The sequence below is a fragment of the Pelecanus crispus genome, chromosome 5, assembly GCF_030463565.1.
Source record: "Pelecanus crispus isolate bPelCri1 chromosome 5, bPelCri1.pri, whole genome shotgun sequence".
In the NCBI taxonomy this organism is placed as follows: Eukaryota; Metazoa; Chordata; class Aves; order Pelecaniformes; family Pelecanidae; genus Pelecanus; species Pelecanus crispus.
This window is the reverse complement of record NC_134647.1, coordinates 78,531,812-78,552,905: the sequence shown is the minus strand read 5'-3', so window position 1 is coordinate 78,552,905 and position 21,094 is coordinate 78,531,812. Positions and strand designations below refer to the sequence as shown.

The 21,094-nt window shown below is 47.4% G+C and overlaps 1 protein-coding gene across 1 annotated transcript; it reads right to left on the bottom strand.

Moving 5' to 3' along the window:
- Positions 1–16,465: 16,465 nt before the first annotated feature.
- Positions 16,466–19,036, bottom strand: LRRC8D (leucine rich repeat containing 8 VRAC subunit D). Its single transcript, XM_075710684.1, has one exon. It carries the CDS (start codon positions 19,034–19,036, stop codon positions 16,466–16,468), a length of 2,571 nt encoding a protein of 856 aa, XP_075566799.1.
- Between the last annotated feature and the right edge of the window lie 2,058 nt (positions 19,037–21,094).

Here is a 21,094-nt window from a genome sequence, read left to right as displayed (position 1 = left end):
TACATGCCCCTTTAAAATGAAAGTCACCATTAACTAGGATACTGTTACTGTGACTGAAGACAAGAATGCCAAACAAGTGAGATGTGAAAAAGCATGTCATCTTCTAGGGAAAAAATAAATAACTGGGTGATTTTTTTCATACAGCTCAAGTGAGGGAGGACTTCTAAGGCCAAAGATCTTGGGTCTCTAGTTATCTTTGTGGCTATGGTTTGTATAAACAACTCCATGGGCTTGCTACAGAAGGAAAAAGAGAAGCCTGAAGAGGAGAGCCTCAGATGGGAAGGGTCCTACTCCAGGCAATCCCCCATGAAGGGGGCTCTTCAGAAACAGAAAACTCATCCCTGCCATAGGAGCAGAAGAAAACGTACAGCAGGCTGCCGTGCCCACTCTGATGCCTGGCCTTCTCTCTCTCTGCACAGTTAGTGGGACATGGTAGCGTATGTGTTACTGCTTTTGTAGGGAAATGAGTAGAAGAGGGCACATCTCCTTTTCTTCCATGCTGCAGTAAGCTTAGAAGAGTTTAGGATATGGGCTTCCTACAGGAACTGTTCACAGAGGTAGGAGGCTGCCCGTGCTCCTGTGCCTCCATCCTCAAAACTGCCATGAACTCTACACAGAGTTTAAAAAATAAGTAAAAAAAAGAGGGGGGGGGGGGAAGTTTGAAGATATATTTATTTGCATTTGCAGGCCACTTTCTGAGCCTTGCTCTTGGGCTTTATTCTTGAACTTTTCAGTGTGACTCTGAGCAACATTTTTTCTCATTTGTAATTTATTGTTTTTATTGTTATTTAAAGCTCAGGCTTCCATGCTGTCCTGAGTCAGACTGCAGAGGTGTAGAGCAAACACTAACTGTTACAAGATTTGTGATAGAATCACCAGAATGTCAACATATGGTTTGACATAACATTTCAGGTATTTTTTCCTGTGTTTCCAAAGTAGTTCATTCCAGGAACAATTTCCACGTGGCCCAATACATCCTGCCATGAGAGTGCTCAGCATTTGTTTCCTTAAATTCTGTTATGTTGGTGAGTATTACCAAGGAGCTGGTCTGCAGAAGGTATTTTCCCCTGGTGCAGGAAGGGAAAATCGCCATCTCATTTTGCTGGATTTATGTAGTGTGTACACCATGGCACACAGTCAAACTTTCATTTAACAGTTTATTTCCAGGTTACTGACATTTTATAGGGGAATCGCTGCATAGTTTTGTGAAAACAAGGAACATATGCAGAATCCTTTAAAATGTATAAGAGAAGAAAATAGCTACAGCCTCTTTCTCACACTGCGTGCATGCTACTTCCCATGCACTTCAAGGACGACAGAAATGTCCGCAAACACTTTACCATTCAAGGCTTATAAAACCTGCATATGCTGCGCGTTTCTGGACCAGGTTTGTGCATGTAGTGTGCGTTTAGTACAGCCTGAAAATTTAATGCTGAAAGTAATGTTTCTCTGTGCTTTCCATTTGTTGTGCTTTGAATTAATCTGCACTGAGGAGCCTCACATCCACACGTTCTGGTTTCCGTGAAACATCTGATGATTACACACTCTGTTAGCTCAATAATTGTGCTGTTAAACCTGCTCTGGAGCCTCGGTCTGGAGACGGGAGGTAGGTTTATTCACTGCAAAAGGTGGGTGCTCTGCCACTCCCCACCACCCTTCCACACGTGTCAGCAGCCAGGGCAGCAGCTCCCCGGGTGTCAGGGAGACGAGCGGCTTGGCACTGATGGACGCCTCGCATCCCCCCCAGCCCAGCTCTGCCCTGGGAAGCTTCACTCCAAGGTCTGCAAAATGACATTGACTCTGGTAACTCTGCCTGCTCCGCTCCGCAGCACGGCTCTGCCTCGCCAGGAGACAGCTGGTTCTGCTGAGCCCAAAGCAGCTCGTCCAGAAAATGATAGAAAGTATCTGCTCAGTATCAGCTTTTGCTTCCTCCTCCTCCTTCTCTTCCATCGCACTTGCTACTCTGGGTCTCAAGTCCTGGCACGAATGTAGAGATGCTCTCCGCAGCCTGAGCACATTCATCAGCGTGAGGATCGCAGTGTCTGTCAACATTTCCTCTGTGATACTTGAGAGCACTTTGAAACCAGCACTGGCTGCCTCTCAAAAATCCCAGCGAAACGTGGATTTCACTCAACTCCGTGCTTCAGGGTCATACACCTCCTGGGCACGCGGTTCCAGCCAGCCTCATCATCTGTGGTCCCAATCCAGGAGCACTTGAAGTGCAGATAACCTCATCTAACCGCGATTGTAGGTCTTAATACAGATGCACAACCCCCGCTTTTTGAGGGCTTTTTAAAATCTCATCCTTTCATCCAGTTTACGTGCAGCCACACAAATAGCTGAACCAGCTCTCCTGAAAGGGCTTTCTGAGAAAGGGCAGCAGTGAGCATCGGGGAGTGACAGAGGCTTCAAAGGCAGTTTTCCTCACCTGTTTTTGCTACCAAGGGACATGTAATCTCAACTCCCACCAGGTTAATGGATTCACCTCCTTCACCACTGAAACTCCTCCGCACAAAGCCCAGAAGTATCTCAGGTAGCTATGGGAGGGAGCCGCGAAGATTTGTATTTTTCCCTTCTATGAGGCGTATGTTAGGCATTCTGGGACAGAAAGCTCAAATCAGGATTCAAACCAAACAGAAATGCATACATTTCCCCCTTCCTGTCGCCATTTACCACCCAGCCCAGTCACCTCCAGCCATGGGCACTGGTGAACTGGCTTTGTTATGGGCTCTGACCCACACCTTCCCTGTGCCTGAGATACGTCTCTCTCCCTTTTCTCTCTCCTTTCCCAGTTACGGCTCCAGCAACTACAGGCAGAGCGCCACAGCGTGAGGGATATGTGCTTATGTATTTTTCCCACGAGAGGCAAAAATCAAACGCAAACATACACGTCTAGCATAACGTTAGGCCCAGATACCCAGGGCCAGCTTCAGAGCGCCAGGATTAGCGCTCCACGAAGCAATCGGTCTGCCCTGCTTCCTGCCGCATTCCTGCATGCAAAATACCGGGGTTCGGAAATGGATACACCGTGGGTAAAGCCTGAAGCTGGCCCTAAGAGCTCTGGTTGCCCAGCGCACACCACGTACAACGGCCAGCTCCAGCTCTGTGTGGTTCAGAGACCACGTGTGAGACGGCTGGCCCAGGAACAGACGCGGGCTAGACCGGCTCTAGCTTTCTCCTCGTATCACGCACAAGGAATTTTTCCTGCGTTGTGCTTGTTCCGCGGAATTCGGATGCGGAACCGAAGATTGCTCCACAACTGCTTCAGAAAAGCGTGATTCATCAGATGGCATTTGCAAGGGGCCATCCCAGTGCCTATCCCCTGGAAAACCCCCGGCTACGCCAGCGAAACTCTCTGGTGACAGTGCTGGGACAGGTGCGGGTCCCGCTCCGGTGGGCGTTCCTAGCAGACGCTCATACACTTATATTGCCTTTTCAGTGTATGACTGCAAACAATTTTAATTTACTCATCTAGAACAGGCTTTCAGTACTACCGAAAAAAAAAATGGTTTCCATGTTATTTCTGGACGCTTATATAATTTTTTTCCACTTTCTCCTTTCCTCTGGGCAACGCCTCCCCTTTGCGTAATTTCATTAAGATGTATAAACTCTCCAAGACATATACCAGGAAAAGGAGAGCCAAAGCAGCAATCACAGGGGGGGAAAAAAAAAACCCAACATCAAAAAACCAAACCAAAATAACACTTTCCGTCCAAGTTACACACAAAAATTGCAAAATTCTTTGGCACCAGAAGCACGGCTAATCAGAGCCACCTACTAGCAAGCGAAGGTGGGGTTCCTGTGTGCGCAGTCAGGGCTGTGCCAGCAACATTAGGAAAGGTATTTTTACAGACACTTGAAGCATGAAGCAGAGAGTCTCAACACCCCTTGCTGATATCCATGCCGCTGCTAATCAGACCAGCCAAATTAAGGGCAGCACTGGAACATCACCCTGCACTGCGACCATACCCTCCCTTGGCATATATGTTTACCTCACGTGAAAAGGTCAGAGATCCCACGTAGTTATTTAAAACACAGAAACCAGACTGCTGTTAAATGTGGGACGCGGTAGCCGAGGACATCAGCTGTAGGATGTGGGGGTTTGAATCAGAGCTTCACGTCTTCTCAGGTTATGTTCACCTGAGGATCCGAGTAAGGATAGGGAAGAAGAAAATTAAAGTTGTTTATGAACTCCTATAGCCCTGTCAGGCCTGATTGCTTCGGCAAATTAAAGACATTTGTTAACTGACCACAACGACCAAGGTAATGCCCCACCTGCCCAGGATCCATCCAGCCTAGCGAGGGCTGTGCCAGAGCAGCTGTCTCTCCACGGACCTTCACCATTTCCCTCCTCAGAGAAGACACACAAGCTGGCCATTTAAAGCCACTTTCCCAGATGCCCTAAGTCACAAGAAAAGCAAAGCTATATATCAGCAACCGTGGATACGGCTTTGTCAATTCTAGCTCTCGGATTAAATCGATACTCTCGCCATCTAAATGATGCATAGGAAATGAAAATGAATTGATGGTCTTGGATCTTTTCCCAGCAGGCTAGCGGCCGCTTCTCAACGCCACCAGAACGAATATCACCGGCTGGCTCTCCTCTTGAGGCTTCAGGAAAACACAGAGAGCAGCTGCGAGGAGCGACCTGCCTTCTCAGCCTTACACCTGCTCCCTGCCTGCTTCTGGATCTGGGCACCAGGGCAGGGCTGAGCGGCCAGGCGCTCGCTGCTATTCCCCTGCCTGAACCAGATCGGCAAAAACAGGGGCAACATAAAGCTTGGAATTTTTTCTCAGCCACAAGCATGTTTCTTTGCCTGTTACTCATGTCCTTGTAAACATTGATCCCCAAATGGCATTTGAAGATCCACATTTTATACTGTATTTGTATTCGGCACGCCTCAGGCCCTGAAAATCAATAAAGGCAGTTTCACTTGCAGGAGTTTGAAGCCGTGGTTTGCCCAGTGAACATCCCATACACACAGTCCTTCATTGCTAAAGAGAACTGCACCAAAGTAAAAATATCGCAGGTACTTCTCCTGATCTTAGAGCTTGTAAAAGCATATTCTTACAGCAGCTGAAGGGCTGGGCTGTGCCACCCTTACAGCACTGAGCACTTACCTGCACAACCAGCCCATTGAGAAGGTCTGGCACAGGAATGTTCTGTGGTTTCAATAAACCAGCAAATTAGTTAATGAAGGACAGCAGCATCTCCAAAACGGCTGAGGTCTCAGCCCTGAATTTTAGAGGGTGCCTTTTTCTGATCAAGTTAGCATAAACGTACAGTAAAATCCTTTTGGGAAGAAAATGGTCCCCACATACTGATAGGGTGCTGCAGTAGAACGATTCCTCCAGACGAGTGGAAGTTTTGCACCAGATTTTATTAGGGAGGAAGGATTTAGCCAGACTTTTTACTGTTTTAAATTGGCAGCAAAAAAGAAGAAAAGCATTCACTCGAGTGATTCATTTCAGCAGCTCCAGGACAGCCTGTAGTTTCTTACAGGGAAATAATTGGGATTCAGAAACATATAAAAGACCACCCCAAATGCCATATGTCTTTTAATCCAGCAACGATGTTGTAGGCCACTGTCAGCCTGACTGTGACAAAGAAATTTTTGCCAGAAAAAAAACCCTCAAAAACCAAACAAAACCCAAGCCACAGGGAAGAGAAAATAAAGACTGCAGAGATTGTTGTCAAACTTTTAGCAGGTTGAAATCGGAGCTGCCGTGCACAATGGCTCGAGTGTGCAGTTTTCAGAAGAGGCATCTGGAAAAAACAAACTTCTAATCGTTTTGGATATGAAGCCAAAGGAATTGAGAATAAACATTCTGGGAACGGAAAAAAGTCCACTAAGAGGGGCCAGGGCAGAAACAGTTCACCTCTACTCTGCAATGCTAGAAACAGGAGATTTCCACGAGCCCGGCCTTTGACAGCCATTTAGCCATGGCCTTCGTGTGAGAACTCATAGAAGGAGACAAGAGCTGCGTCTCCAAATGTGGCGACTGCTCTGGGAGACAGCGAGAGCCACCCTGCTCTGCTCAGCCTGGAAACACCTTTGCATTTAAAAGTCAGCTCCAAAGAGCTCCAAAACGCTCTGCTCGCTCTGAGCCAAACTGCAGCGCACGCCCCAGCAAACCCCAGCATGCAGGCGAGGTGGAGGAGCCCCATCTGGGTCCCTTTGCGCACAGTGCTCTGGAGAGAGACAAAACTCAGCAAAACCCAAGCACCAACCTTCCCTTCCTCTCCTCCGGGTGTCAGACCAGAGGCATACGCTGGCTTTGGCACCATTCCGGGAGGACGGGGGGTATCTGGCAGTCCCTCATCCTCCTGTGCGAGCACCTGTGGGACTGAAGTATCCTCTGCCAGCAGTGCCTGAAGCTCCGTCCTGTCTCCTGTACAGGACCCCATGCTGCGGCCGGCTTCCGAAGGTTGTGCAAGCTCAGACCGCTCAGGAACGAGCAAACGATGGGGCACCTTGCACGGGGCAGGAAGGAGAGAGGGGTGCTGCCAGCGAGGAGCCCCTGGAACAGGGCAAAGGCGAGCAGCGGGGGCACGTATCGCGGACTGGGCCTGTTTGTGTGACACAACCAAAGAAGTATCTACCAAAGGCTGTAGCTTACACCAAGGAGTAACGCCTCTTCCCTTCAAGCAGATGATGCCTCTGCTCCCAGACAACACCGCAGGCCGGTCTGGAAAAAGCAAAAGGGTATGTGCTGTGGAGGATGGGCAAAAGCGAGGCAGAGAAGGCTAGAGAACTCAGCTTTTCTACCACAGAAAGTTATCCCAAGCAGCCTGTAACACAGCTGTCACGATGGAGGAACGGAAGCCGTGCCCGTGGCTAGCAGCCGCGCTGCCGCGCGCTGGGGCAGGAGCAGATGTCGTAGTTGGGGTGCAGCCCGAGGGGAGGAAGGACGCTTGCGCAGCACACAGCGGCCGGTCGCTCTCCACCACGGCATTTTGTCAGAGAGCCTCCCGTTCTGCCAGCAGCCAAAGGAGGTGCTGCTGGTAATAGGAAAACCAGGGCAAAAGCCAGGGCCGTGCCACGGCAGAGGTGGTTTCCATGTATTCACTAATCGTCCCTGCAGTTCTCGCCCATGAACTTCCTTTGCATCCTCGAGACTATGAAAACTCATAGCATCACCAATATCCTGTAGCGAGGAGTTTCACAGCTGCAAACCTCCAAAATAGCACCACGCTAAAATACTTTTGTACTAAACCAAGTGTTTAGGGTTGTTGTTCTTTTGCATAAGAATTTATATTTAATCATATATATTTATATATTTAATTATATTTATAATTTGCAGCTACTGACAGGAGCAGAGCCAGCCCTGCAGGCAGCGGGGCTGCTCAGGGCCCATGGCCTTGGGGCTCAGGGCGTTTTTACCCCAAGTCCTTGCAGCCCTGCCCAGCCCCACTGCACATCCCGGCACAGGGAATCCCTCCCGGCCACCCCAACCCGCTCCGTTCTCATACACCAAGCTCACGCGGAGGCCCGTTAGCTGCTAAGCGCTGGAAGTGCTGTGGCCAGCAGGATAACAAGTGGAGAACCAGCGTCTACACACTTCTTTCCACATCACATAGGACTGCCACAGTTTTAAACATGCAGTCCCTATGTCCAGTCTACGTCTGCCTGTTCATCCTTTAAGCTTCTTTGAACTGAAGTCTTGCACAGAGCTAATCACTCTGCCAACATTTCGCTAATAATAGCAGCAGCCCTTCAGGCTTTCAGGAGCCCTGACTGCAGCCTAACAAAACTGCGGCGATGCTGGATCTCTGAGGTCCCCTCCAAGCCAGCCCTTTCTCAGTCTGGTGAGGAGAGAGCAGCAGATTGTGAAGCTGAAACGCTCATTTTGGGACCCTCCGAGTCCCACCCAGGCTGTTCACCGGTGTTTCACACCCCACGCAGCCTGCTGCCGAGCTCCTCTGGGGGAGCCAGCAATTAGCAGCCCTGTAATGAATGTTAAAAGCATTTAATTAAACAAATATATTCAGAGTTAAACATGTTGCTAAGGCTGATCGATGCAAGCACAAAGATAAACAAAGCCCCACAGGCACAAGGACCTTGTCTACGTGGGATGGTAAGCTGGAATGCCTTCCTCTGAAGACGCACTTACCTTTCACTGTGGGTGTAGATGCTTCCGTGGGGCTGCTCCTGCAGAGACACCCCGGCTGGGAGCGAGCGTACCTGCTCTGCCGGGGAAGAGGTGGCCAAGCTTCGCTTGGCTGCCCGGTGGGGAGGAGAAAGGCAGGTTTCAAACCGTGGTGCAGCGCTGCTGCCTACGTGATCATTTTGCAGTCTTTTAATTACTTCAGAAAAATGATTTAATTAAGGCCTCTTCTATACAGTTCTAGTTCAAAACTGCAGCCTGTCAGCCTTACTGGTCCTAAACTGAAAGAAGAATGGTCCCTGAGAGAGGACATGCTAAGGCTCCTTACGTGATGGCTGTGCGGACTCCTGGAGCTGGCCTCTGTCTAGCAGAGGTGGCACTGGATCGCTGTGGTTTCAGACCACCACGCACCTGGGGAAAACACCCATGCTCTCCGTGAAGGCTGCAATTTGCCCTGAGAGGGACACGCGCTCAGCCCTAGCTGGCTTTGAAGGTTTGAGGAGCTTTCCCAAGTGTGTGAATTCTTCGTTCACGCTAGTGCTGGCTCGCAGGGGCAGCGCCGCCTCACGCCAGTTTAACACACTCAATTTTAAAGCCAATTTATTTAACTAGATGTTAGTACAAAGATGGCTAGAAACGTATCTCATTCTCCTAGGTCAGATCATGCTGGCGTGTTCTTAGCTCTCAAATACACATAAACATCGATACTGACAGCGATCAATTTACAACCCTGCCGGCCTTTGCCTTCCGTTAAGCACGTTTCCCAATTTTAACAGGTTAAAACTTGAGGTCCTGAGCGGTATCTGGTTTCCAGCCCTGTTGTGCATTACAGCCCTACAGACCTGGGTATATACCCGGAGTCTCCACTATTTTACATCCACAGGACATCCTTGCAGCTACACTGCAGCTACAGTGTGGGAAGAAGTCCACGATGAAACTGTCATGATAGATAAGAGCCCGGAGAACTTGGAGACCAACCACCACCTTCAGATATATCCCATGGACCTCGGAGAAGCCAAACAGCAAACGAGAGCAGCAGAGTCACCTGCCCCCGAGCAGAGGCACTCTGAGGCCGTGCCACTCGTCCCTGCTCAGCCATCAGACCGGAGTCACCTTGCAAAACTGCCTCCGAATTCCCTTTCTGCAGAGGATGCCAGGAAGTTGGTGCGGCCAGGCTTTCTGCAGGGCTCAGGAGGGGGAAGCAGGAGGATTAGGCAACCCAGATGCACAGCGCGACGCTGTTTCTCCGGGCGAGTCTCGTTCCATCTGCATGTCCCCGGGGTCAGCGGCTCTACACGGGGAGGCTTCAGCCCAGATCCCACACCCCGTTACAGACACCACTAATTTTACCAAACTTGATAAACTGAGAGGATTGAGGAGAGAGCAACAGGAGTTATGAAAACAAACACACCCAAACAACACACGAAGGCTGAAGGAAGGGGTTTAACCTAGGGCAAAGAAAAAAAATCAAAGGGGTGATGAAGAAGCACTCACTGCAAAGGGGGCTGTGACAACCATCAGGTGCTTTCTGCATCCTTCACGAACAGGGTAAGAAACACGCAACCCCATTTCCGACAGAGATAGCGGAGGCTGTTAGGACACGCAACAGCAGGAGCCGTGGGGATGCCTATGGAAATTGCAACTTAAGGATGTTATGGAAACCCATTCCTCCGGGGGCTGCAGGAAGAGCGCAGTTCCCCTGGGCTGTGCGAGAGCTGGAGGTGGCCAGGACCCCGCCAGCCCCAGCACCATCCAGCTCCCATCCAGCGGCCCTGGAGCGGGCGGCTGGGAGCCGGGAGGGAGCTTCAGCCTCCTTGTGCTGGCAGGGTTCTGCCCCACTCGGGTATCGCCCGCCAGCCGGAGGAGGCAGAATCCCTTCCCGAGGTGAAGCTGCAGCTCCAAGATTAGACTCTGGCCCTCGGTAGCACCCGGGGTTTCCCTGCAGAGCGCTGCCGAGCACGCAGCCAGGGCAGGGCGGCAGCCCCGGCGATGGCCGTGCTGGGATAAGCCTTAACAGTTCTGCAGGGATGAGCTTATCGCGGATACTTCCACGGGAGCAGGAGGGGAAGGAGAGCAAGCAAGCAGCAGCCGCACAGGCACCCTAAGGCCCCGTCTGAGAGACAGCAGGGACAGAAGTAAAGAAAGGAAAAAAAGAAGAAAAAAAGAAAAAAGGCAAAGAATCATAGGACGCCCTGAGGGTTTGAGCTTGGCTTTAGGCAGGAGCAGCTGTAACTTGCGCACCAGATTTTACACCATCTTTCTAAAACTTCCGAAATTTCAAGCTGGGGGTGAGGGCTCTACCTCCTCTTAGGACTATTCCCTTTCTTTTTTTTTTTTTTTTTTTGGCCTTATTCTGCATTTCCTCCTCCTATCGTAATCCCCAGCTTTCAGACACATCGCTGAGCAATAGGTTGCATTCAGCAGCATTCCCTTTATTTTGTAGCTCAGGACGCAATCTCCTGTGACATCTCCCGTACGTGATGCCTCAGGAGGAGCGAGATAAATCCAGCTGCCCCAGCAGAGGGGAGCCTCGGCGGGGTGCTGGCTGCAGCCACGGCACCCAGGCCTTCTCCCACCCCAGCTCTGCCAGGGCAGCTCCAGCAACACCCTCTGGGGCGAGCCAGCCTGCCCCAGGCCAGCGACGCTGGCTCCAGAGATGCTGCGGGACGGTGTTAGGGAAAAGGTCTTAAAATCCGCTTTTACAAACCACCTGAAGCAGCAAAACTACCCAGAACTGGTTAGCAGAACAGGAACGTGTTCATGCATTTATTCCTAATGGTCTAGCAACCCAGTCCCAAGTCAAGATTTGGTTGTTTATGGGCACAACATGTTCGTTTTATGGGAACAGACCTGCTCTGTGCTGGAAGACTTCCTGCAAGCAACTGTGGTGTTAATTTAGAAGATGGCATTCTTCCCAAACAGTCATTATTAAACCAATAACCCTACGTTACCTCCAGCGTCAAGGGGCAACGTGCTGTTGGAGGCAAGACAGAACAAAGGTCCTGGCTGTAGTAATTGCAAAAGGGCTTAGGGGCTGTTCTCTTCAGGGAAGGGAGAGAGATGCAGCCTGGCCAAACTCCAGTGCGTGTGGTTTGAAAGATCCTCTCTTGAGTTGCATTGTGTCGACGCGCAGCGTTAAAGAGCTGCCGCTTCTGCACCCATGCCTGGCTGAGTTACAGGAACTATTTTCAGCATCGCTCTGCCAGAAACGACATCTCCCATGACTTTTATCGTGGAATGGGTGCATGTTTGTAATCAGCTTGGAAAATCTGTTTCTGAGCTTAGTTCTAAAGCCTCCTCTTTGCTACAGAAACAACTGTACTCAGTAACGCAGCTTTCCCTCCCTTTAGCAGCATGGGGAATGATTTGCTGTCCTGGGAAATTGGTCACAGCATAAGCCCGCAGGGTTTTGAAACATCGATGTTTGATGCCTTCGGTTTAAGTGCTGAACACGCTGTACAAGCACAAGTGGACAGCCTGCGCTGGGAACTCTTCTGCAGTGCTAAAATTGCCAATCATTCGGGGAAGCCTGTAAGCTAATCAGTAGTTTGTGCAGCAATTTTACAGTTCACAGTGGGAGGCAAGGAGTTAATGCCAAGGTCAAAAACACTACAGAATTTGTCTCAATTCTTCCAATTCTGCTACTCTTAAGGATCACCTTGCATGTTCCTACAGCAAACTTGCTCGAGAAACATTTTATTTAAATGCCTTCACAAAATGTCTTTCTGAACAAACAGACCACCCAGGCTCTGCTCAGCTTTGCGAGGGCAAGGATGTCAACCACCAGCCTAAGATGAGGCAGACCAGCCCTAAGTGCATTGCAGCGTGGTTGCGGATGGCCTTGCCATCGCTGCAGAATGCGACTCTTCGCACTGTTATCTGTCACCAAACTGAAGTCAGCTGTCCCTCAGAGCTCTTTTCAAAGGAATCCCAAACTCCAGTCATCCCAAGCTGCTTGGGACACAACAGGTCCACGCAGAAGTCTGTCTCGGTCTGTAGTTCTGCAAGCAAATAGATTAATACATGTCTAATTGTTTGGTTTGGCCTAAATAGAGCATCAGCAGTTGCTGTCTGGCTATGGTTCTAGCTGTTTTTCTTCAGCAGGGAAGACGATCAAGGAAACAGCATGCCTAGAGAGGCTGGAATCTCCATCCCTGTGTAACCTGTTCCTACAGCTTGCCAAACATCTGGCAGGAATGAGTTAGGGAACCTTATTTCTGCATGAGGCAGGGTGGCAGGCTTAAAGACATCTTGAGGTATCTTCTAGTCCTGCCTATGATAGCTTGTTGTCTGAATCAAATTGTTCTGGGATCACACATTAGAAACGCATTGATAGGGCTCTGCCATGCAGCTAATGACGAGACTGCCTGTGCCTCTTGACTCTTTCTATGTGACCTACATTTCTACAGGATTTGCATTTTTCACAGTCATTCATGCATACCTCCATTAAAGAATCCCCAGCTTGTAGACAGGAAATTTAAATCTTTTTAATGCCCTTTTCCCCAGGTGAGGAGAAGGTTGTGCCAAAACCAAAAGTAGGTCTCAAGTCACAGGTTTAGCCTCCCTTCTTGCTCTGAGTGCTTTGAAGCTCCATGCTATCTCCAAGGCCAGTTGTTGCCCAGGCAATAATCTCACTGCAGTGGGCGACAGCAGCCCAGATAAGCCACCCTCAGCCCGTTGCCACTGTGCCCTGTGGCTCTGCCATCAACACTGGGATGCCTCAGCAAATTCAAAGCTTTTGTTCTCATCTTTAGCACCCTCACGGGTTCACATCCCACAGACCCGACGGAAGCCTCATTTTTCATGTTCAGAACGAGCTGCAGAAGAGTTACGCTCAGGACTGTCAGGCTCCTGCACAGCTCCCTGTCTTGAAAACCGAGAAGTCTGAAAGCCAAAATCTGCTCCTGCAAGAAATCAGAATGACAGTCAGCACCACAGCTGTAGGAGCCCCTCATTTGTTTAACTTGACTTTAAGTAAAGGAATCGCAGTCTAGCCCATTGCCTTCACGTAACTACACCACTAATTTCTGCGCGCACCCATGGAAAAACAGTATACGGAACAGCTATTTTGGTAAGATTTTTATTAAAAATACAGTCCACAAAGTGGATCCCCCAGAAGCAGACATGACTTACAGCGTCTGGGCTTCCCCCTTTGCTACCAGAGAGGGCAGCTCAGGACTGCAAAGCCATTTATTTAGCAGCAGAGAGCCTTTCACGAGTGTCAGCATCCTCCCTTAGACCAAGTGGCCTGATGCCTGCTCAGGACAGTCATAGCTCTGTTTGCATCCCATGAAGCATCTTCCAAAAGGTCAATTTGTTGGAAAACTAAAGGATCTTCACAGAAATGCGTTACAGTAGCAGGAGCAAATGGAATGGGCAATTTCCTACTTCCTCGCATTTGAACGGAGTCATTTTTCTTCCTGGGCCATAGATATATTCTGCAAAACTTCATTAGCCAAATAAAAACAGTGGTAGGTCATTTAGATTATGTATATGAAAAAAAAAAAAAGGAAAAAAACAATCCTGAAGTACTGTATTCTAGTTAGAAACCATACCTACAGGATTTACTAGGAGCAGCAACTCATACCTCTTCCTTCTTAGATTATAGGCACCACGGAACAAGTTCAACATAAGATACGTGAAATCAGAGATCTTACTACGCAGACACACTTTTCCCCCATTAAAACAAAAGATAGATTAGAGGAAGATATAAACATCTCATTTATTAAATCAAATAGAAATGCAAAATATATTTCACATGCCTTACATGGGAAAGAGATGAACTTCCAAGACGTTAAAGCAAGACTGTGTCAGTTGACACGCAGGAAATAGGAACATTATAAACAGTCACAAAGAGGAGGAAGGACTGGGGGGAGGCGATGTGGGGATGACGAGCAGTTCCTCCCCACTCTGAGAAAGCTCTCCTAAAAGCGAGAATGGAGTTTATGCTGAGCAAGCATCACAAGCCTGAAATTAACTTTAACATATACTTATTTTGGAGGAAGTTGTCTAAAGAAGTACAATTGGCTAATAACTAGTCAAAACAGTGGTCTAAATTATGGATACCATACTCATACCAAGTGGACAGGGGTTTATTTTTGGAACATCAGTAGGGACAGCAGGAGAATTGGAAACACCAAAAAAGCTATTAAAAGCTGGATCAATCCACAGCCGCATTTTGTGCGACTCCGCTACTAAAATAAGAAAAAAAAAAAGATGAAAAATAGAACTATTTTTCTAAATATTTTAATTACTTTGTCATCCTCCAACTCTTCCTCCCTCCTACACATGATTTCTTGGAAGCTGAAATGACACTCGACAGCAAATACAAAGCATACACCAATAGTATATTCCACAGTTTTTCTAGAGAGTCAATAGTCCAGCAATTTTAAAGTGATCTATGTGCAAAAAATAAACACATGAAAGAGTTTCTCAAAAAGAAGGAAAAAAAAAAAGTCCACTGCAGCCTTAAACTTCTACTTAAAAAAAAATTCTGAGGATTAGCACTGAATTTCCCAGTGGAGGGCAGATCAGTAACTGCAAGTATTCTGCCAAGCCTGTGACTTGGTGTTGCAGAACTGTCAACATCCCAAGTTTACTACCTGCTGGCAAGTGGAAAGCAGACTGTATCCCCAAAAGAAGTGGGAAAACCACTATTCATAAACTGGTCTTCTGATATACATAAACATACGGTGCAGGTATGTATTCAGAGACTGCTACCTACAGCTGAGAAGAGTCCTCCCAGCGTGACTAACAGTAAATGATTAACAATAAAATGTGCAAGATTCGTAAGAGCAGTATTTGAAATGTTCCTGACTGCTCAATGCCCCTAGGCCTAAACTATCCCCTCGTTAATAGTGGTGTAAGTCAGGGCAGCTCTGGTGAAGTTACAGTAGAAATCGCTGTGCATGAGGATTTCTGTGTGAGAAGAACAGTCCCTTGAACTACAGACTAGTTCAGTCCTGACCGCACTACAATAGGGAATTGTGTTTAAACCATGAGTAATCATGTAATCATCTCCCAGCATAGTACTTCTTTTCTGCACACATGGAATGTAAATGGCCAAGATTTACAACTGATGATTTTGCAGATTTAATGGATTATATTTCTTTAATGGTTCTGGCAATGCAAACTCAGTTAAAAAAAACAACACCAAAAAAACAACACCAAAAAAATCCCACGCTCGCTGCTGTCTGCTTTTTTCTTTATTTGATGACTTATCTGGCACACAGTTAGGGTTTTCTAACAGTGCGTAAGTGTTCAAAACCATCGAATTACATGGGCTGGGGTGGGGGAGAAGGGCGGTCCTATGGTTAGAGTCCAGGTGCGGAAGACACACCACAACAGGTGATAAAGCTACGTCACATCTGGGTAAACCATAACTCCCGTGTCTGTCGTTAGTCTAGCGAATGGAGCAGAGACCCCAGTTCCTAAGCGAGGGCTGCGAAACAAAACGATGGCCAACTTATAAACCGCCTTGAGTCTCCCAGATGAAAACTGGGAAGAGGAGCAAAACGTGAACAGTGAAATCACTTGGTGTTTAATGGCTTTCAAAGTCACCTTGCAAAACCGCTCAAATATCAAAACTATCCCCAACTTGAAAGCCAAGTGGCAGTATTCTCCCTTTTACCACCCACTGCTGCGTGGGACAGAGGAGCGTTATGGAGGCTGAGGGGAAGGCCAGCTGCGGGAACGCGACCAGTCTTTGCCGGCGTGGAGCAGCAGCACACTGGACCACGGAAGAAATCTCACCCAACAACATGAGGCCTTGAGGATGAAGAATGAAGGCAAACGCACTCGGCCTGATGCAAACCACATACCTTAACGCAGGAAAATGGTGGTTCTGGTGCAGCTCAGAGCACAGCCAAACTGGTTGCATTTGCTGAGGATGGCTAAACGCTAACAACACACATCAACATGTGTTTCGAGTGCTGTTAGAACCATACCGTATACAACGGTTATCCTTGTTCCCCCCCCCCCCCCCCCCCCCCATAATGCACTAAAGTAAATCCAGACCTTAAGGAATAACTTGCATAGTAAGAAAAGGTCATCAATTTAATCATTTACTTTAAGCAGGCAAGCAAATTTGTAAACATTCAAAAGCGGCAGCATCCAAGTTACAAACAATTTAAGGAAAAAAGAATTGAGATTATTAAGGTTCTTTATCCTCTCAAAAATTTTGGAAATTATCTTTTAAAACACTGCAAACATCGAACACTCGGTTACACCTCTTCTAATCCTGCTAGCAGTCCTGCCTCCCAAGGAATTCTGCTTTCTAAAATGCATGGTCTCACAATTGCCATACTTTTTAGCATTTGCCATTTGGAAGTCAGCTACCGGAGCACTTCACCTCAGCCTAAATCCCGTTAGCAAAGGGAATGCTTGTGTCTTGATTCAACACCTCTTTAACTTCCGAGGGCAAAGCGTCAAAGAGGTGATCTTCCACCACGAGCCCGCTTTTCCTGAGAAGCTGACACTGCCCCAGTGTAGCTGGCAGACGGTCCAAGCAGTTTCCCTTCAGTTCCAGGTGAGTCAGCTGAAACAGGTGACTAACTTTATCTGGGATTGAGGTAATACAGTTTTGTCCCAGACTCAAAGTCCTCAATTTAACACATTTAAACAACTGTTTTGGCAAAATGTCGATTTTGTTTCCTGTGATGTGAAAATGCTGCAGATTTTGAAGCAACCCTATTTCCACTGGGATCAACGCGATCGAGTTGTAGCTTACATCTAAACACCTAAGTTTCTGTAAACTGAACACTGCGGCTGGTAAGGATTCGAGTTTGTTATTGGAGAGATAAAGAGACTCCAAATTCTTTATGTGGGTAATGGAGGAAGGAATGTTGACTATTTTATTGTGCCACAGCTTTAAACAAGTCAATCTTTTTAAGTGCTGGAAACTGATGATTTCTTCAATTGTGCGTATGCTATTTGACTTTAAATCCAGTTCCTGTAAGTTAGAGAGGCTGAAGATGGCATGGGGAATTCTCTCCAGTTCACAGTTCTGCAGTTCCAACTCCGCAACATTAGTCATTTTCTTAAGGCTATTGAGTACCACAAGCTTAGTGCCATCATTATGAATGACTAGTTTTGTCAGATGTGGTGCCACATCTGTGATATTGGGGGGAATTTTGGTCAAATTGCTCTTCACATGGAGAATTTTAAGGTGTCTCAACTCTCTGAGAGATTCAAGCCCTATCATTTTATTGTTTTCAGAGTTCAAGTTGCCTACCAAGTACAATTCACGGAGGTTTTTGAGCAAATACACCCACGCAGGAATTTCTGCAACATCTGTGAATTTCACATGAAGGCATCTCAAGTGGTCCCGGAGGAAGCTGAAGGCAGTCTGCTCGACCTTCGCAGGGCAGTGGCACAGATGAAGCTCCTGAAGATTTGTCATCTGGGAAATTTTCGCTGGGATTTTCGCTTCAGGAATCAGCTCCAGTTTCAACACATCCAGATCAGTCAGATCAAACACTGCATCAGGGACCCCCGACAGCATGAAGAGATGCAACTCTTGCTTGTCCTGGGCGTTGCGGGAAACGTGTTGCCGCAGCTTTTCAAAAGTCCACTCGTGGTTTAAACTAATCTCCCGTAGCTTGTTCTCACTTACCTCTGACAAAAAGACGCCAAATCGCTTCGAATACAGCTGGTCATACTGATCTACCATATGCAAGAGAAAGGCAAAATCATTTTTGACATCAGGGATATCACTGAAGCTACTCTCTTCTCTGACCTTTTCAAAGGAATATTCTTTTAAAGGTATTCGGAACAGCCAGAAAAGTGTGTAGAGGCAGATAAAACCATAGACGCAAATGAGGGAAATATAGCTGATAAGCAGCTTCTTCAACATGTAAGCCATGTTGTGTGTACATTCAAAATGTGTGTAGCCAATCAGGTGTTCCACTTTTGGGTTGCAGATGTGTTCAAAACTAATGGTGTTGACAAAGTTTGCGGTATAGCAGAGAATAAATACGAACTTGACAGTCTTGATGACAGTCTGGCCAACGTAGAGCTTGTAAATCAGGTCACTGTCCTCCACGTGAGCCCGGAACTTACGGACCTTCTCAAACAGCGCTTTGGCTTGCTCTCCATCTTTCTTATCTAAAATAGTAACGCTGGGAACCTCGATCATCGGCTTGTCAGCCGAAAATTTGAAGCCAGACTTTGTTATCATGGGAGTGCTGGCACTTGGGCTTCCTTCATCGCTGCTGGTGGAAACATACTTGGGCAGGGACTGGGCCCCAGTTAACCTCTGTTTGTTCTCCTCAGAGTCCTCACATGCCGTTTCAGACAACGCTTTTGTAGTCCAAGGGGACTCAAAGCACTTCCCTAGTATAGACACAAAATGCTCAATTTTTGAACAAGTCTTGGGATACTTGAACCAAAAATTGCTACTGACTATTAAAATGATAGTATGGATGAGAACAAGATAGGGAAAATACTTTGAATACCAAGGAAGAGCCAAATGATAGCACATCTGGTTAATAAATACGTATTGCTGAAAATCCAAATTTGTTTTACGGCCTGAAGAATCTTGCTGCTCCTTCTTCGGCTCCCGGCCTGATTCAGTGGGTTGATACTGAGAAGAGGTAGCTCTGCTCAGAGGTACGTCAGGTGTTACAGTAGGGGCACTTCCGAAGGAAACCGTTCTCATTGATGCTGCTTCTCCTTGACCAGTGGTTGTTTCAACAGTGGTAAAGTCAGCCTTCCCTGACGTGCCGGGTTGTGCTTTTGAATTTACAGTAGGCTGCAAAACTGGCAAGCAGACCACCTGGTCTTTGGTCAGCTGCATGGTTCCAGCAAAAATGGCAACCATTAACATAACAAGAGCTAGATAATCCATGAATACATCCCACCATGGTTTCAAGATACGGTAAGTTGGCTGGATGTCATTGAGCGATGCAACTTCTGCAAGGGTAAACATTCCTACAAGAGAACAAAGACAAAATCAGTATTGTTGACTGGTGCACAGGTTATTTCATCATTTACTAACAGTCACACCATGACATACAGATCCTCAGAAGGTTCCGGTTTTCATTAGGTTTTGTTGCCTGTCACACATTGTCCGGCATTCCACTCGCCACCGTTTTCTCAAAGGATACGTACTGAAATGATGCATTACTTTAGCATCAAAACAGAAGTCTTCTCACTTCAGGCCAGACGATATTTATGTATCTTTGCCACTTCACAGTACAAGCACCAAGGCCTGCTCTGTGCAACTGAAATACCCGACAGCTAAAGTGCTGTAGCTGATCTGTATCAATAACATGAACAGCAACAATTGATTACCCTGCACAAAATCTGATTCTGTAAAAACAACTGCTTGAGTCCGAACATGTGAAATCCAGCACCAACATTATTTTGTAGTACCTTCCATTTAAACAAAATAGCATTTGTTAAATGCTTTGCACCTTGCTCATGACTTGCACAGCATATTTTAGGTCTCTTGTTACGTTATGAGCAAGGTCTCTCATTTCATCGAACACAGTAACAGTCAACATCTCCCACTCCTTGCTATTGAACATCCACACTGCTTACCAGATTGATTGGCTCCTTTCCCTGAAATACCATGCACAAGTGAAAATCTTGCAGTTAGTACGTGAATATTCGGCACAAGTTTTAATGTGTTTGGATGTTTTGCAGTGAGAAACAGTTATCACCTATTCATTGGACCAAATGGTACCCTATAAATTTTTTTCCCAATGAATGAAGAAATAATCCTTCCTCAGAAAAATCCAACCCAGCTAACCAATAAAAAAAACCCCACAACTCTTTCTTCGCATAATGGGGAAAATATTGTTTTCAGATTATCATCACAGCCTGGTGATTATAGGAAGCTAGATAGTCCAGGTAGCACAGGAGCAGGGTGCGAGGCCTTCACTTAAATTTAAACATATGCACTGAGAGACAAAGTGGCAAACCGATCGTGTGAGAATCCAAACCTCTTTGCAGCTTTAAATAGCTTGCTTTACTTCTTGTTTTGACAAAAAAAATTTAGAGGACTCAACTTATCAGCTTTTTAAAAAATAAGCTTCCTGCACAAGCAGGATGTGGTAAAATCATCATTTTAACTGCTGAACTTGTGACCCAAATTTGCCATTTCCAAAGTAAAATACGCAGCTTGCGCGCATGCATGGAGTGGGGAAGGAGACAGGATGTACATTATCACACAGAGCCTGGCTCCTTTTGGTTGGGAGAAGAACGGCTTAGCAGAGCACAAGGAGATCAAAGCAGGCAGTACAAAGATGTATCAGAGTTTATTATTTTTAACTTGTAGCATACCGATTTGTACAGACCTGCACCTTACAAACCCTAAAGGACAGTGGCACAGGCAACGAATATACAACACGGTCGTTTGATTATTTCTAGCCTGCATTTCTCTAAAGAAGGTAACAGACATTTCCGTGCACAGAACTCAAGTACCAGCGACTGCCTCTGCGGTCAGGGGCATGCATTCGCCCTCTCCTTCCCCACACCAGGGCAAGCAGCTCCCATGGTCCCGGTCTGCGGGAAAAGGCCAGCGGTCGCCGTTCCAGAGCCCGGCATGGAGCTCACGATGAAAGCGTCTCCTCCAGCACAGGGATGGATCCAGCCCCTGGCCTCCCACGCTCTCCTCCCAGGAGCTTTCACCAGTTTTGCATACCTAGCCTGGGATTTGGTGAAGGCAGCCGGAGAGGAGAGGGTTTTATCTCACTGCAGCTCTCATCTCAGTTGGTGCTCTTGGCACAGTTGCCAAAATGTGAAAGTTAAGGCTCAGGGAATGCGCAGAAGGAACTTCCAGCTCTCTTTTTCTTTATTTTCCAGTGGGCAAACGAACGTCAAATACTCCTCCCTCATCAGTAACACAAGTTGTCGCAGTCTCACAGCTCTCCCAGCTCCACGAGAGCCTCCTCCCGGCAGCGTGGCTCCCGAGCCTCTCCCCACGCACATCCCCGCGGCTGTAGCTGCTACAGAAGTGCTGAAGGACAGAGCAGTAACGCAC

Bases quoted from the DNA above. Each gene is read 5' to 3' on its own strand.
- LRRC8D (XM_075710684.1), bottom strand. From the start codon at position 19,036: ATGTTTACCCTTGCAGAAGTTGCATCGCTCAATGACATCCAGCCAACT.